We start from the raw sequence: 18,413 nt of genomic DNA on the forward strand, positions 1-18,413 counted from the left end.
GCTATCGCCTTAAAAATATGCAAATGCTATGTAGTTGGGCACAATCAAGGTAAATTTGTTTGCCGTTGCTCGTTTTTGCATTCCGCCTAATTAGATAATTAGTGTAACTGTTTGACCATCTTTTCAATTATTACAAATCGATGAAAAGTGTTAATGAGGTAATTGTAGAGCAACATGAAAAACTGCCGATACAGCTTTCTGTTGCTCAATACGTGCTACATGAAAGTGTTCTTCAGCTGAGGCTGACACGGAAGACGACAGCGAATTGTCCAACACGAACATAAGAAACCATTCAGGCGTCTCTCATTGTAATAAAAATAAATTTTTGAGAACATTTCACACATTTAGGAAACCATTTAGGCGTTTGTGTGCGTGCGTGCGTGCGTGCGTGCGTGCGTGCGTGCGTGCGCCAATCTTTTCCTTAAAGATCGTTCAATATTCTGCAGAATATGAGTACGTCATTCCAGTGAAAATCCTATCCTTATCAGAGCACTTTCCACTCTGCCTCAAGGTGCTTGGAACCCTGCCATCTGCAGCCTTGTGGACTTTACCAGAGCAGTGCTTCTGTTGACCAGCAGCTGGCTCCTTGAAGATTTTCCATCCATATGTGGGGCCGTGGGCGTCATCGACATGAAGGGACTCAACATCCATCACCTGGCGCAGCTCACACCGTCGTACCTGATGAAAGTTGCTAATCTTATGCAGGTGCAGAGTGACAGCTCCATTCTCAGAACATAATATGCCTTTGTTGTCGGTAATGGGGCTGTAAACTACCGGCAATTTTTTTCTTACTGTTATCATATATACCGTAGTCGTTCAACGCTAACTTTTCATGCAACGACTAGTTTGCTGGTGCAGTTACGAAAAGGAAATGACTGTGAACACTTGTGTTTCTCGTAATTTTCTAGGAAAGGCAAATGTTATTCATACTTAATTTCAACCCGACAAAATGCTTAGAACTAGCGAACACTGAGAAACAAGTAGAAAACAACTTTATTATTGGTTAGTATGAGTTGGCCTCTAGGCGAAAGAAAAGAAAGATATCAAGTTGTGGACCTGCCCCAAAATCGCGCAAAATACAACATTCACTAAATAGGAATAGTGGTGGCGGTGCACTTCAATAATGTGACAATTCTCAATACCCAGATACAAGGGTCATACTTAAATTAACGAGCCACAACTTCTCACGAATGATTGTGCTTCATCACTGAAAAAAAAATGTTGTCTTTATTTTTCACTTTTGTTCATTTTTTTTTATCATAGTGTCCGTTTTTCTGCGTTCGTTTTCCCCACAGATCAAACAGCATAAAAGATTTCTTTCCGATAGCACTCCGTTCCGTCTTTGTTAAGATAGTGAAGCAATGCTGCACACATAGCCTTTGATGTCTCGTAACATTGGTCTCTAATTTGGTAGAGTTAGAGGTGGGTGGAGGAAGCACTTTCCTTCTTAATTTTGCAATTCTCTTCACTTTTAAGAAATCAGTGTGTGGGTGGGCATTGCCGTGCTACAACATTATTTTGCTTGTAGTCGCCTATCGCGCAATAAGCGACAGAGCTTCTGCAATATTTCAACGTATCCAGCAACACTTAAATTTCGGTGACGTAAGTTTTCACTCACCAGAACTGCACCACGCCCATTTAAAGCATTCTCCTATATTGCGTGCCTCTTGCTTGTCTTTAGTGAATGCGTGAACGGTCTCCAGGTTGTATTCAGTAGCTGCTGTCCGAGGGCGACCATTCCGAGGCTGATGTTCAACGCTTGTCTGGCCAACTTTAATATGTTTGATCCACTTCTGTACACTGCTCGAGCTCGTTCACGTGTCGCCATACTCTAGATATAGCCTCTAATTAATTTCTGCAGCTGAACTTTGCTCTTTAACCAGAAATTCTTTCAACGCACAATGACGAAACGAGACCTCACTTGCTATAATTTTACTTCGCATGCTGGTGGCTACAGTATGTAACCTGTTGATGCCAAATCGCCAGCCATGATTGCAGACAAATAGAGCCACGTAACACCAAATCAACTCCTGTGCGCTTTCAGAGTTGCGTGTAAGAAATTGTTCATCAATACATTCAGTACGACCCTCGTATATCCCCACGATTTAATAAAAAAGATTTGCAGTCGGTGAGAGGCGCCCTATCATCTTGCATGTTTATTACTCGAACAACGCCCACAATTGTGCAATTGTTAGCATTTGGTGACATGGAACCCTGATCATGAGAAGAAAACTTACAGAAGAATAAAAATAGGTTGGAGTGCATACGGCAGGCTTTACCAAATCCAAACTGGGAGCTTACCAGGGTTGTTTAATATAAATGTGTAAAATCATGGCATTCTACCGGTGCTATCGTATGGGGCAGAAACTTAGAGATTAACGATGAAGCTCGAGAACAAGTTAAGGACAGCGCAAAGCGAGATAGAACGAGAAATGTTCAACGCAACGTTAAGAGACAGGAAGAAGTACGGTGTGGATCAGAGAGCGAACCGGGATAGCCGATGTTCTAGTTGACAATAAGAAAAGGAAATTGATATGGCCAGGACGAGTAATGCGTAGGGCGGGTCACCGGTGGACCATTCCAGTAACAGAATGGGTCCCAAGGAAACGGAAGTGGAGTCGAGTATGGCAGAAAATTAGGTGGGGTGATAAATTTAGGACATTTGCATGCGGAAGTTGCAATCAGCTAGCGCAAGAATCGGTTCATTGGAGATAGCTGGGAGAGGCCTTCGTCCTGCAGCGGACATAAAAAAATTGGCTGTTTATGATGATAATGGTGACTTGAGCAATGAAATCAAATCATCGGGTTCAACACCCCTATTAACATTGAGTGGCTCCCGACTACGCCTACCCAAACAGAAAGGAACGATCACTTTTGCATTTCGCCCTCGTCAGAGTATTGCCGCTGTGGCAGGGAATTGAAACCATGACCTCGTTCTCTACAGTTTAACGCCATTCTGGCATCTTGGCGGGTTTCACAATTGCGTAATTTAAGCCGGTTATTTTTGAAGTCATGTATACACTTAGCAGAAATCTTGACGTGAACACTAGTCAAACTTCCGGTGAAATGCATTCGAGTGTTCACATTTTAACCAAGACGTTCCTTGTATGAAATCTCAGCATAACATCAGTTCATTTTATGATCTAGTGTAAGGACAAATATTTCGAACCTGGTGGTAGTGTCAGGATTCCGGCTACGTGGGTGTACTTCGAGCACAGACTGTCTTCAATATGGAAATTGCAAAATGGTCCCTAAAGTGATTAGGTAGTGAATTAACATATTTTAATTAAATCCTGTGCTTATGTTTGATTGTCGCTCTTTTAATTAAGTCCATAACTTCTTGCAATGCATTTGAAATATATATATATATGGCTCATTGCATTGTCTTAAGAAATTTCAGCTCTTCCTATTTAGAGCAGTTGATAAAGCCACAAATGTTGTTCTGTAGTGCATACATTGATCACTATGCTCTTGTAGTGGCAAGCAATAAACCTTTTCTCTCTGGTAAATAGCGGTCGCTTGGACAAATATGCGCGAATGATCTCATGAGGAAACTATATAATAGATTCATAAACAAGCATGCACCCACTCTAGGCTGTCAGTGTTTCCCTTGGAGAGATCACTCCTGTTCCATTTAAGCTTCAGGTTCCGGTGTTAAATGTATTCATAAAGCTCAGACTTCTTAATGAACCTCAGTTGCCGCTAATATTTTTAACGGAGCCTATAACAAACAACAACGTCTCAATCAAAAGGCATTCACTTGTCTCCTTGGAAAACTATAAACAAAGAATCACTCCATCATGAACCGTTATTTGTGCGGCCATAAGCGAGGGTGGTGTACTCAAAACCTCAGCAAACATGTAGCAAATGCAGTTGTGAGAGATTTCCATGATGACTTCACGCCATCGGGGCAGTTGAAGCTCAGGGTTTCCGATCTAAAGCTACCTACAGTTAATTTATATATCACTTGTTTGCTTGCTATGTAAGCTATTTATACTGCTCTATTGTTGTCAGCAATGTGTAATGAGTTCTTTTAATGGAATTGTTGCTGTTCATGGCATGCACCAGCGCTGTTCAAAAAGAGCAACGCCCTATGGCGATGCAAACAGGCATGTCCTCGGCCTGATAAAATGTTTATAGAAAATTAAAAGTCAACTGCATCGAAAGCTTGCACCGCGTAAAATGCATTGTTTAAGATAATGTACACACTAGGGAACATTGCACCCGCAGAGGGTGTCTTGTCATGTCTACAACTCACCGTCTTACACCCATAGAAAACGGTGTTTTCATGAGCTGACATGCCACTTTCAAAGGGTGATTTCCTTCAATCTTTTCCAGAAAGTGTCTTTATTCTGAATTTCACACTACGTTTTATTTTTTCAGCAATAGCTTTTATTGTATCACGACCGTGGTCTTTCGGACGTCCGCTGAAGTAATCCTGAAGTGTATTGCGAGGCGTTCACAAAAAAAAAAAAAAAAAGCCAGAAAAGAATAACCCGCCGTCTAGGTTCGAACTGTGTACCTACACATTGTCAGTCAGAAGTGCTACCTCTCGACCAATCCTCTCTTTTTTTTCATTTCTCGTTATTACCTCCTTTTCACATGCACACGCACACATCATCAAAGCATGATTTCACAGAATAAGTGCACCAAAAGATCCAGAAAACCTATAAGTATTGTCATAATCATGTTAAAATGTTCTAAGTGTTTTCAAAGGCAGTAGCATGGAAAAGCATTCCGGAGTGCATCCTTGCGCTTTTTGAACCTGCAAGTCGCTGTTTATGCTTTCTGTGAAGTACATCCACACAGGTCGAGCGTGTGCGTCAGAGTAGTAACCAGCCATACGGGAGTGCCAATAGCTATGAAAGCCAATGAGCATTATTCAATCGAAAGGAATTCTACCTTCTGAGCACGATCTCGCGGGATCGAATCCTGGCCACGGAGGCCGCATTTGGATGGGGGCGAAATGCGAAAAACACCTGTGTACTTTCTCACAATGTAATAAAACATGGTCTATTGTTCCCGGTTGTTTGCAGACAACTCAGAGGAAGTGAAATTTTGTTGTAGTTCACCTTTAAATGTACCATTTCCTCATATTGATGGGGGATTCTCTCGAAGGTCTCAGAGCAAAAGAGTGTAACCTTCACTAGAAACCTGTCCGTTGAAAATAGTTCGATGTTAAGCCTGTTAATATTAATGCGTTATCCGCGCAGGCTGGCTAACAAATTACCTGATGCCAGTGTTCTTTCTCGTTTAGTGTGCTTTGTAGCGATCCCATTTTGCCATCAGTACTAAACGACACTGATCATTGCCTAAATTAAATTTCCACAGGACTGCTGTCCCGTACGTATCAAGGCTGTCTACATAATAAACCACCCAAAAATCTTTCAAGTCATCTTTGCAACGATCAAGCCGTTCCTGCGCAGTAAGCTGCTAAGCAGAGTGAGTATAGTCTATCCTTTCTTCCAACTACGTTAATTCTGCCGTGTGGGTGTGAATCTGTACGTACGTGTGTCTGAGACTCGCCACAAGCTCCCCTGGAGTCAGCTTTGCCGTCCAAGTCTTTAAGTTCACCACTTCGACGGCATTGAAATGTCCGCATAGGTTTAACTCGTCATCCAGAGCACACTGATAGGCTTGTTTGATTTCAGCCAATGTTAGCTGCATCTACATAGTTCTTCGTCAACTGCACCAAATGTAAAGTCTTCACTAAGAAAAAGACACCGTTCTCTCGGACGCCGTACCCACGTTACACACCAGCACCGCTGCCTATGATGATGATGACAATGAAGATGATGATGATGACTATGAAGATGTCTAATAACATCACCTTACAAACAGGGCGGCGACGAACAGTCACATAGCCCGCTTGAGCCAATAAAGCTTTACGACATCGATTAGAGCTTTCAATCTACCTCCTCCTCTTGTCCACGCAGCCTTGTGGGGAAATCGCTCAGCATCCTCATTACGCTGAAGTCAGCTAAGCTGCCGCAGAAGAATACTGCTCCATTAAGAAAAGGCTCTGTGAACGCAACAGAACAAAACTTCAACTGTATAATTAAGCATTAAGTGCCCCAGCATGCGTGATACAGGCGGAGAATCTGTTTCAAGACATTAAGGCAGAGAGGTCGGCCTGAGCTAGTGCACTCTAGTCTGCAGCTCTGCACAGGGGGGAGAGACAACGGGGACGTAAAGGCGTGATGAGGGATCATGATAACGTAGAAGAGGTATGCGCAATAGTGAAAGGAAGTTATTTCGTCTGATTTTCAAAAAAAGACCAAAAATGTGATTCAGAAAAGCCACCCGGCTTTCAGAGCCTGCAGTCTATAACGTTCTGACTGAGACATATGCAAAAATCCGGCAGATCCCACGCACTGTGGGAATCGATGTTATGCGAAGCAGTGTGCGGGGAGCCGACCAAGTTAGCGAAACTACCATGAGAGTATCAAGACGTTGGCGGCTCTCATGACCTATATGACACGGATGTCATGACATTCATGTCATGAGTCCTGAGGAGTCCCTTTAGCTAGACCTAAGAGACCTTAGGCGAAAGCCATAGTTATGCTCATGATTAAAACTTCGACCATCAACCTTTAGCCTTTTCCTTCACTTTGTACCACATCCGAAACCCATTTCGTTGTTTTTTGAGTGTTAATCATTTTTTCGCTGAGTCATTGTCATTTTTGCTGACTCGTGCTCATGATTACGACTTCTACCACCATCCTTTAGTGTTTCCTTCACTTAGTACCCACGTCCGAACCCATTTCAGTAGTTTTTGAGTGTTACTCCTTTTTCGCTGAGTCATTGTCATTTTTGCTGAGTCGTGCTCATGACTACGACTTATTTCTACCACCATCCTTTAGTGTTTCCTTCACTTAGTACCCACGTCCGAACCGATTTCAGTAGTTTTGGAGTGTTCATCTTTTTTCGCTGCGTCATTGTTATTTTAGCTCAGTCATGGTCATGACTATGACTTCTACCATCATCCTTTTGTGTTTCGTTCAGTTAGTACCCACGTCAGAACCCATTTGAGTGGCTTTTGAGTGTTAGTCTTTTTTCGCTGAGTCATGCTAATGACTAAGATTTCCAATATCATCCTTTAGTTTTTCCTTCACTTAGTGCCTCACCGTCCAAACTCATTCCAATGGTTTTTGAGTGTTAATCTTCTACCGCTGAGTCATTGTCATTTTTGCTCAGTTGTGGTCATGACTATGACTTCTACCAGTAACCTATAGTGTTTCCTTCATTTAGTACCCACGTCCGAACCCATTTCAGTGGCTTTTGAGTGTTAATCTTTTTTCGCTGAGTCATTGTCATTTATGCTGAGTCATGCTCATGACTATAATTTCTAATATCACCCTTTACTTTTTCCTTCACTTAGTGCCCCCGTCCGAACTCATTCCAGTAGTTCTTGAGTGTAAATTTTTTTGCTGAGTCATTGTCATTTTTGCTGAGTCATGCTCATGACTGACTTCTACCAGCAACCTATAGTGTTTCCTTCACTTAGTACCCACGTCCGATCCCATTTTAGTGGTGTTTACTGTTATCTTTTCGCTGGGTCATTCTCATGAACTACATCACACGCATGTCATGACATTCACGTCATGACCTATAATTTATGTTCGTCATACAGTCGTCATGCTATGCCAATTTTGGTACATACCCACCTAACGAAACGACCATGAGAGCACAAAGACGTAGGCGGCTAGATAGATAGATAGATAGATAGATAGATAGATAGATAGATAGATAGATAGATAGATAGATAGATAGATAGATAGATAGATAGATAGATAGATAGATAGATAGATAGATAGATAGATAGATAGATAGATAGATAGATAGATAGATAGATAGATAGATAGATAGATAGATAGATGCTGTCAAAGTAGCAATTGTTTGCCAAGAAATGCTTTGCATTTAAAATCTGTGAATAAATATGATTTGTTCCCCTTGACGTTGGCGCAGAATGTACGTACGTTGACTAGGGCGATACAGTTGCCGATTAAGTTTGCTCAAATATTTCTGGCTTGGTCCTTGGAGCCTTATTCGCGCTACCGTCGTGGTGCTGCGTGCTTGATATTAGTTCCAATATAGTTTGTTCAAGAAGCGGAACCGGAAATTATATCAAGAAGCGGAAATTACCTGCACGATCAATCCCAGTAACCAGGTACCTAAATAAAATAGTGCCATAATTAGCGTTTTATTGAGATAGCGATTATATGGACACTCGAAATGCGTGCGTGCCGGTGGCGCCGCCGTGTTGTCACAGTGTCAGCGGCACACGTGCGGTCCGCGCGCGCAACGCTAAAATGTATCCAGAGACGTGAGACGCACAGTGCGTTTGGCTTCATAAATCGGCGAAGCCAAGTAGGAGAACACTTCGCTCAAGAGGAGCCGCGTTCTGTCTTCCACTGCTGACATGAGCGTTGTGCGGACGTGCTCACTGGGCCTCTTCGATTATCCGTTCCTGACAGTTACGGACTGCCCGATGCGGTGCTTTCAGCCAATCAAGGTTGCGTATGCAGTCTTTCGGACAGTCCGGGACTGTAAAAGACGGATAATCGAAGAGGCTCCTTAAGGGGCAGCAGAAAAGAGCGCCTCCTCCTGTCTACAATCCCTCTCTCGCACAAAGCACATTGTTGTACACACAACTAGTGGTCCGAGAGTTACAGACAGTACACTTAAAAAATTATGGGGTTTTACGTGCCAAAACCACGATCTGATTATGAGGCACGCCGTAGTGGGGGACTCCGGACATTTGGACCACCCTAGGGTTCTTTAACGGGCACCTAAATCTAAGCACACGGGTGTTTTCGCATTTCGCCCCCATCGAAGCGGCCGCCATGGCCGGGATTCGATACCGCGACCTCGTGCTCAGCAGCCCAACACCATAGCCAACAGACAGTACACTTCAAGTCACAAACCCTGGCGATTATCCTTTTGTCTAATTTCATGTACTGTTCATGCACTACTGATGTGCGACGCCTGCAACGCCGGTGACAGCGCTCCTCGTAAGGACAGCATTGTGAGACGCCAAATCGCAGCCAGGGCACTGTTTCTGCTACACAGTCAGCAGAAGATAGTCAGCACCACGATAGGGAGCCTACATGCAACTGCGTTGCATGTAGGCTCCCTACACCACGTTGTCTTAAAGCGCCATCTGAGGAAATTCGGCGCAGAGATAAACCTTGCCATCGATTTCAATGAGTCGCGCGAAACGGTCCGATTTGTTTTAATTACTTTATGACACATTCATACTGAGGTATCAAAGTTGATCAGCTGTGAAGTTATGTCTGTTTAGTAAGGCTTATGCCACTTTCGAGATGCTCCTCCTCAAAGTGTTTTACGATAGTTAGGAGCATTTCATTTCAAGTTTTCTCGAAATCATTCCTTTAGCTGTTAACGACAGTCTTATCTCCTGAACGCCAGCACGTTTGGCATATGTTGGAGCCGGATATATCGAAAGTCATACTATAGCTTTAGGATTTATGGTAATAAACTGTGAATTCAGTAAAGGTCGGCTTCAATTTCGCAAGAAATGTGCCCAGGAGGGAATAATTAGAAAAGTATTTAGCGAACATTTTTTTTATCTAGACAACATGATTTCTCACAAGAAAATTTCCCGCCTCCTCCAAAAATCTGAATACAGCTTCTCTACATGTAACATGTTACTTTGTATACATCTATGAATTAAAGTAAAAAAGTAAAGCAGATGGTATGATGAGCAACATAGATATTGTAATATAGAGGGACGCTTGCACGATAAGAAGACACGAGACGGAGATAGTGCCTTGTACTGAATGTTTCTGCGGCAACTTTTTTCGTCCCTAGGTCTACTTCGTTGGACACGAAGATTCTGAGTTTTGGGACCACTTTCCTCGCGACCTGGTACCATCGGAATTCGGCGGCAGGCGTGAGCACTTCGATTACGATCGTCAAGAGCAGTTTGTGCACAGCAAAAGCGACTTCTTTGAAACCTTGTGCGCCTGCGGATACAAAAAGAATAAAACCTGACAAGAGAAAGATAATTCGCTGCCAGACATTGAACCGCGCTGCAATCATTCCCATAAATATCAATGAAACCGAAAGGTTGTATGCTATGTCTGAAAATACTCGTTCACAGAAAACTGCGCCAGTGTGGCTTCGTCTCTTGCACCCGCTAAGAAGATCGCGGAATTACAACCCGGACTTCACCTTGAGCACTCTATGGCTCATTCACACATGGCTTCTCAAGACTTTGGTGTTTTGCAAAATTTGATTCTTCTGATGGGGTAATCATCAGTGGAGAACCACCACTGCTCCTTCCCATCTCTTTTTACCTTGAACCGCTTTCTTCCTTCCTTCATTCCTTTCCTTCGTCCTAACTAGTTTTCTTTCCTTCTCTCATTCTTTCTTTCTTTTCTTTTCATTGTTCTTTTGCACTACTCCCTAAAGTGATATGAGTACGCATGACTCATAAGCCGGGCCTTCGCGTTCTATCAAAGTACATTGCCCGCTGCTTTTCATCAAAGTTTGCACAAAGTCAAATGAATGTCGTGCATACGATATCACACTAGCTATTAAGAGCTATTGATGCAATTACTCATTTGTCTAACTAGAGAAATGTACGTATCGATATTATCACTGAATGTTGTCAGCTCAGCTTTCGCAGACATGGTTTTCTTTTTCGAAGATGAAAACACAAAGTGCGAAGTGGTTTCTTATCAAGATAAAAGAAATACGCTGAGTTTATAAAAGCAATCATCTCAGTATTCGGACAAAACGTCACGAATTGCACATGCTCGAATAACACGAATACTTGATTTCGCTTTGCACTGTTAAAGAAGTATGCGCTTTCTGGCTCTGAAGTAATGCTGTGTTGCTGCAAACTATCCATCATGTTAACGTGGGCCCGCGTTTCTATCAACTATCACATGTTTATCTTGTACATATCCCTGATCACTTCGTCGAAAAGTTCTGGCGCATTGAGCAGGTCGTTTTCGAGAACTGACAGCACTCTGCCTACGCACGGTAAATTCGGTATCTCGAAATCGAGCGCTTCGAATGCATTCGCCTGGTTCTTTCAGAGCACCGCGCTCCCGCTCCGAGCGCTCGGGGCCGCTCTCTCACCTTCTACCTGGGAACATGACCGGAATCTAGCGGACTTCCGGTCACGTGGCTTCTCGAGGTTTCGTTATCGGTGTGTTCCACGACGGCAGTAGGTGATGGCGAGTGAGTTGCTCGGCGGCTGTGCGCTTCGCGCATTGTTTGTCCGCCATGTTTGTTTATAACAGAAGAAGCGGTGGCGCGTTTGCTCTTCCGGCGAGCGGCTGAATTTCAGGCTTCCGAGACGTTTAAATTTCTCTGGCTCCTTTCTAAAGCCCGCAATTGTGTCAATCGGAGCCAGTGCACGGTAAAAACCAGCCGAATGAAACATTAGTATAGTCCACACATTGCACAGTTGACTGTAGCTATGCCGTAGGTTAATCCGCTCACGGATGGAATGTGGTCGTTGCTTCAGGTTTCCTTATGGAGCTACGACTACACTCTTTTCGACAGTGTATTCGCCCCCGGGACGGCTGCTGGAGCGAAAAGAAAACATTGCACAATCTCTTAAGTTCTTGCGGAAAGCTAAGCTCTGGCATTTATTTTTGCCTTGACAAAACACCGCCACAGATGCAAAACATGGTGACCGCTGTCAATAGTAGTTGATTTGCTCCATAATGTCATGTACAAAAAAAAACTGTCAGCCCTTCCACTAGAGTGGAGATGGAAGACCAGCGAAGCTGTACCTATGGTGGGAATTATGTATTTTCAATTATGACTATTAAGATTTGATGCTGTAATTGGTCATTTGAACTATTAGAAAATGAGAAACCTATATGATCCGGTGGTTTTTATTTATTTGGTGACCACAGGGACCATGGCCTTATGGTGTACGGCCAAGGTTGGCATGTTCTTCATAAACACGTCACCAACGCCGCGCGCGTTCGGTGCGAACGCGGGCAAAACGCCGCCTCTGTCGACAACAGTTCTGCGCGTTGTTTGTTTGACCGCACACAACATCTGTCAGAACGCTGGCGTGAGCAAGCGCAGCGAGCGAAGGTTCATGCGGTCTATCGCTTCAACTGAAACTGAGCGGCGAAAGCACAACGCATACAAAGGTAGGAGCCGTGTTGCAGATCGCTTTCAAGATACGGTGCGCGTGACCGCCCGGCGCCGCGCAGAGTACAAGTTGCTCGCTCAGCAGAAGCCGCATCCCCTCCCTCCCGCACTGCCTTCCCGCTGTCCTCTTTTCGCGTGGGAGATTGGGTCGCCAGTTCCCCTTGCGCCCGGTCGCAAGATACATATTTGGGGCCACATCTAAACGTCGCCTCCCCTTCCTCCCTCCCATCCCCCCACGGCCTTTCGCGCGACGGAAGAAGTGACGTTTGCTCTCCGCCGTGCGTTCGCTCCCCCGTGAAAGCGCGTGTCCCTCGCGCTCGTGAACATTTATCGCACATACAGCGTATGGCCAATGAGAGTTTTTTTCTCCGGACGCAACCATCGAAGAGTGAGCCCTTAACAGCTTCGCTGTAAAAAAGCACCCACCATTCCACTGCTGTGAAGGTGGATTACCGGCGAAGCACTTTAGCACACGACAAAGAGGTGACGCAGAATTTAGATAAAAGGTATAAGCAAATTTTATTTCTCGTGAGCCCCGACGGCGGTCATCCCGAAGAAAGACACACCCACAGAAACGTTTCTTTTTAGCGGCGGTCTTGATCGGTAGCATACATTCGCGTGGAAGACTACCGCCACATCGCGGAGCCGGAGTAAACTAGATACGCGCGACGGGACCGCCACCCGGTGAAAAGTAAACACGCACGATGGCGCCGTCACGCCGGGAGAACGGAAGGAAACTTCGCCTTGGAACCACGACAAAGGGAGGGATATGCGAGCGTACACATGTCCGACGTGGGTCGCAAAGCGGCAATTCCTTGAGAAACAGTTATTATCAACCTGAGAGTCTAGTGATTTTGAAATGGTGCCTATTGATAACTAATCTACAGAAAATGCATATGAAAGTGATGAGACGTATAAGCTTTTACATAGAATGAAGCTATGATGCATCAAATTCGGGAGGTGAGTTTTTTGACACGCAGATCTGTTAACGGACACGAAAAATGCATAGAACCCTAGCCATTGACAGCTTCGTTGCAAAAAAAAAGAAAAAGAAAGAAAATAAACAATGAAAACACGAGCAACGACACCACAGACAGCTTTATTTGTGTATTTTCGTCGTGTTTGTAGGTTTCCGCCTAAAAAGAGGCCAACGATATTTAAGCAGGGTTTATTCATTCTTGCAAGAACCTATCTCCTAAAATAAAGCAGATTAGAGGAAGGAATTCTCGCATCGGTACTGTGGCAGGCACTTAGAAACAAATGCATTGGGCAAGAGTAGCTCTCGATGCCCATTAGACACCATGCCCATTGACCAACCAAACTGAAGCAATAAATCTCATTTTTACACGCCAACATCAATCTATATAGCAGCACACGCACCTGTAAGCCAGTCGGACATATTGGGGGCGAGCTCCACCACTGGAAAAGCTGGCGCCACCGTCGGCATGACGTGGTATGAGGGATCACGCGTACACAGCGGCCGCGTCGACTGCTTCGGAAGCGCCGAAGCGAGCTGAAAACGAAAGTTTAGTCTCACTTGTGCTACAGTTCTAATTAAGTGGGGAGGTTTTCCCGCTTCGGGTGTAAGCTTGACAACACTTGACAGCGCTATAATAGGTAGTGGCTACCTTTGAATGCGTCCGACATGGTAGGCTATTGTTCGGTGCCGCAGTGCCAGACGCGCACGCAACGGAGCCTGGTGTCAGCCTTCACAGGCACCCGCAGGCTAAGAAGCTGCGTGTAGCTTGGATTGCGAAACCTAGAACCGCAAAACAGCCATCAACTACAACTCGGCTGTGTAGCAAGCACTTCCGCGAGGAAGATTTCTGCTATGGCGTTGGGGCTGCGATGTTCGGTGAGTAGCCAGGACGCGCGCACTGAGCTCTCCCGCACGCGCTGCCGGGTTAGTGTCATGAAGATTTGGTCTATGAACTTGTTGATGCTAGATACTGGCAAGTTCACCAGAGTAGAAAGGGAACGGTAAGAAGCACATTCAAAAAAGGCATGGCATATGCTCATGTTTGTGTTAGCACCAAACAATGAATTTACTAGATTAACACTACTGAACGTTTTAAAAAGTACGGGCCTGGGCTGTAGGCTTTGAGCATGCCAAATTGCTTGCCATATGTTTTACATCCTCCTTCTTTCGTCATCGTCACCCATCATGCGCCTCTTTCTTCCCCCTTTCTTTCCCTCTTCCCCTTCCCCCAACGCCGATAGCTGGCTAGAGGAATTTACCTCAGGCCGACCTCTCTGCATTTCCCATCATTAAACTTCTCTCTCTCTCTCTCTCTAGATTAACAAAAAAAAAGCAGCTGGAAATTACTCGCTGAGAAGACCGATAAACCTACAGTGCGACGCAACTTGATAAATAACAATATTGAAACGTCCAAGGATTTAGAAGAAAAGAAAAAAATTATTGAATCGTCACGATGGCACATCACGAGTCGCCGTATAGCGTCGAAGTTCCTATGTTATAACGAATTTATTTTTGAAGAGCTATATTAGCGTCTATGCAACAATGCTTGCTTGTGTACTGTCAAATGTTTATATGCTGCGGCCTGAAGCTCACGGCACGGTGCGAAAATGCGCTCGGAGCGAAAGCGAGACGTTTAGCGCGGTCATGCATGCAGACGCGCAGTCGGTCGCTGCGAACCCGTGCGATCGCTGCATTGAGGCTTCATTCTGTTATGCTCCATTTGGTTATACAGACAGCACACTATAAGAACATATTTCAGATAGTCTGCTCTCAGCGATTGCCTACCTTTCACGCAGGAAGCCGGTTCGAGGGACTCCATCGCGGCGACCGCGCGCAGTGGGCGTTCACTGTACGTATTCGGTGAAGAGATAGCACCTGTAAACTATTCTGCGCTTTCTGTTTGCCCAAGATTATTATTTTGAAAACTTACTCGTTTGGGCAGTACTTACAGAAAGGTCCAAGAGGGCTCCCGCATGTTTTTATTGAACGCCGACAGCCAAACCTATGAGGAGCGCGCCGCGTTATCCCTCATACTATACGCAAGCAAGGCGCTTTCGACAGATCGCGACTCCGTAAGTCCTCGCCCCCAATACGAAGACACCAAACTCACTCCTGAAAAAAACAAATCAAATTCAAATGGCAAGTATCCAAGCTCACTGGCAAGTGTCCACTTCTGCTCGTTCCTATCCTCCTGTCGGGAAGTTAGATAAAAACAACTGTCAAAGTGAATGATATTCGCTTTGAAAGCAAACAAAAGTGAACTCCTATAAACGATGAGAGCGTTTGGTCTTATGTTCAAACAACGCTGCGGATCACAGCCGGATGCTTGCGTTGGTGGTTACGTCAATTTGACGTGGGAGAGCGGAATAAAATCAGAATGGAATAGTTTTACGTTATGTTACCGCAAGAGAGCTACAGTGTACATAGAGAATAATGGCCCCAGCGCACATGCAAACTGTGCGCACAAAACACATTGCCGGTGTGGGCGCCATAGTCAGGCACAACATCATCACAGCTTCGCGTCAGAACACCCCAACAAAAGACGCACGTGGCATGGCGCCAATTATCGCGCATCTTCTGGACAGCTCGTTCACTAATGTACGCCCCCTCGCGCCCTGAACCAGTAGCGCACCCAGGATCTCTGCCAGGAGGGAGGGGTTGAATTCTTGTGGTGGGGGGGGGGGGGGGGGGGGTCAAGCACTTTGCATAATATGCAATTGCTTTGCTTTAGCGAGAGGAATCTAACAGCAAATAAAATGCCTAATATTTATAATACAATGACACCAAGGATGATGATGTTTATTTCTTCAGCGTTTTACTCAAATCAATTTAAAGGGGCCCTGAACCACTTTCTATCGAAGTGGAGAACGACATTTGAGGTTAAAAAAGGCTGTTTCAGAAATACTTTGCCGCAAAAAGTACTTCAATGCGTTCAGCGGAAGCGGAGTTATTGGCAATCAGACACAGCCTCAGCTGTGCTCCCCCTTCTTTCTTCAATACCTTGCACTGGGAAGGCTACGGCGGAGTGGGGCGGGGCCACAACGCTCCGTCTTCAAAACGTCATCGCGGCACGCAGTTCAAATTTCCGATTTTCGTGCCTACGCCGCGCTAAACGTATGCCAAACGCGGTTGTCCTCAGAGAGCCGCAGTGCGCTTAGCCAGTGGACTCGTGGCGGCAGCCCGCGGAGTCCGCGGTGTAACCGAGCGCAGCGACGAATAGCAGCTACGTATGGGAATGTGCTTTATTGCGCAATAAAGCACACAGAAGAGAGTGAGGATCGTGGCTCTGCTGAAAGGATGGCGTTTGAGAGAAAAGTGACTTCGCGCTCCGCTTGCGAGCTCCACGCACCGCGTACGACAGCAAAACCTGCTGAAATGTTCACAGCAGCGTTTGTTACCCGCGGACTATGTTATTTCGCAAACCCCGAAGGGTGGTTGAGGGCCCTTTTAAGAGTGGATGAATAAATGCAAGACAGTGATAGTGTTTTTGTTAATCAGGAAGGTTCGACCTCCAGCCACGTCCTGAATTGTAATGACAATGTGAACGGAGCACTCAAGGTACACGTTGAACTGGTGGGGCTGGACTGGAGCACTGCACGGGCCGATTTTTGCAGCCCGGGCCCGGCCCGGGCCCATTATTACGTGGGCTACCCGCCCGAGCCCGACCGAAAGTTTTATGGTGAGACCCGGGCCCGGCCCGGGCCCGGAAATATTCTACGTTACCCGCCCGGCCCGGCCCGCCACCCCTTTACCTTAGGCCCGAGCCCGGCCCGAGCCCAGCTCGAAACCGGCCCGAACCCGGCCCGAGACCGGAAAAGACCACCGAGTGGCATTTTAAAAAATAAAATAAAGAAGAGAATGAAATAAATTGATTCTTAAGGCATAAATACATCTCATATGCAATTGTCAACACCATTTGAGCGGTCTGAATGCAAATACCAGCGCGCGAAGTAGTACGAATGACCCTGCCGAGCAGTATCGCCAGCAGTTTCCAAAGGCGCGATCTTGATGCGGCCCAATCCACTTCTATCGCAGCGCTGCCACAATATTTTTCCACGTCGGGCGCCTCACTGCAAAGCATGCGCCGCCCCAGCCACTCGTTCCACTCAACCGTATTCTAGTACACTATAGCCGAAGCGCAGCCACAACCGGTCGTGAGCGCAGCGCATGGATAGAGTAAATGAAGAAAGAAAGCTTCTCGTTCTTCCATGGTGCAGCGTAATGCGCTGCTGCTAGGCGGCCGGATGAGAACATTCGTGCAATAATGGATGGACACAGTGCCATATTTCATCCACGTGACGAATTATATTATCTTACCAGTCATCGTTTTACCAATTCGCCTTTGTAGAATCAGCAAGTCGCGAACGCGCCTGCACCGCGCTGAAAGCATTAATTACACTGATTTAGGTAAGGAATACAATGGCATCCTTTGGGTTGAGGCGACTTCGGTCTTCCTGGACTTTTACATTCTGTTCAAACAGTGCAATATACGACGGAAGAAGAAAAGGGAAGTACACAGGAGTAGCCCTGCTAGCTTCCAGCTGGGCCGGGGCAACAGGTTTTTCAGAGTTGAGACGCGCAGGATAACTCGCTTCACGTTACATGCACACCACCAGAAAGTCCGAGCCCGGCCCACGCCCGCGTCAAAATACCCGAGCCCGGCCCGGGCCCGGGTCAAAAAGCACATGCCGTGCCCGAGCCCGGCCCGAGCCCGTGACGAAACTGCCCTACCCGGCCAGGCCCGGGCTTTCGGGTAAGCCCGAGCCCGTGCAGTGCTCTAGGCTGGACGCGTTGGAGGGGGGGTTTAACTCGGCCTCAGGGGAGGGGGGAGGCTTACAACACCCCAACTCCCCCACCCCGTCGGTGCGCCACTGCCCTGAACCATGTGCCTGAGCGACCTAGGGCTGCTCCCGCCTCCGCGCGCGCCACAGCCGAAGGCTCTGGTCCTCCCGTCGTATTCAGTTGAGATGGTAAAAGTAGCGCAGATGACCAGCTTTGTTCGCCGATTTCCATGACGTGTAGGATATATACTAGCACCTTGAGACACGTGCCTAAGTTCTCTATGTGAAGTGCATTGTCGTACCTGCGCGCCTGCGAAAGCCATTAACATAGGTTTGTGACATAGGTTTGTGACATAAGTTTGTGACGAGTTTCGCCAGCTAGACTCCTCAAAACAGTGTTTACTTTACTTTTGTTTAAATATATTAGGTGCAGTGAGCCTACTAAGTGAGAGAAAAAAAAAGAAAGCGTGGATCTACAGATTGGCAAACCAAAATTAAAGAAATCA

General features: G+C 45.9%; 2 protein-coding genes across 5 annotated transcripts in view; both read left to right on the top strand.

Annotated features, from left to right (window-relative positions):
- LOC119450582 (alpha-tocopherol transfer protein-like) overlaps positions 1-10,050 on the top strand; it is a 104,145-nt gene extending 94,095 nt beyond the window's left edge. For all 3 annotated transcript variants that reach the window (XM_049665996.1, XM_049665998.1, XM_049665997.1), the window contains 3 exons: positions 512-705; positions 5,332-5,442; positions 9,835-10,050. In XM_049665996.1, coding sequence (XP_049521953.1) covers positions 512-705; positions 5,332-5,442; positions 9,835-10,017 — 488 coding nt within the window. In that variant the 3' untranslated portion in view covers positions 10,018-10,050. The remainder of the gene's footprint in view (positions 1-511; positions 706-5,331; positions 5,443-9,834) is intronic.
- The window catches only part of LOC119450583 (alpha-tocopherol transfer protein-like), a 134,257-nt gene that overhangs the window by 94,128 nt on the left and 21,716 nt on the right, over positions 1-18,413 (top strand). The window lies entirely within an intron of this gene.

This window comes from Dermacentor silvarum, chromosome 4, assembly GCF_013339745.2.
Source record: "Dermacentor silvarum isolate Dsil-2018 chromosome 4, BIME_Dsil_1.4, whole genome shotgun sequence".
Taxonomy (NCBI): Eukaryota; Metazoa; Arthropoda; class Arachnida; order Ixodida; family Ixodidae; genus Dermacentor; species Dermacentor silvarum.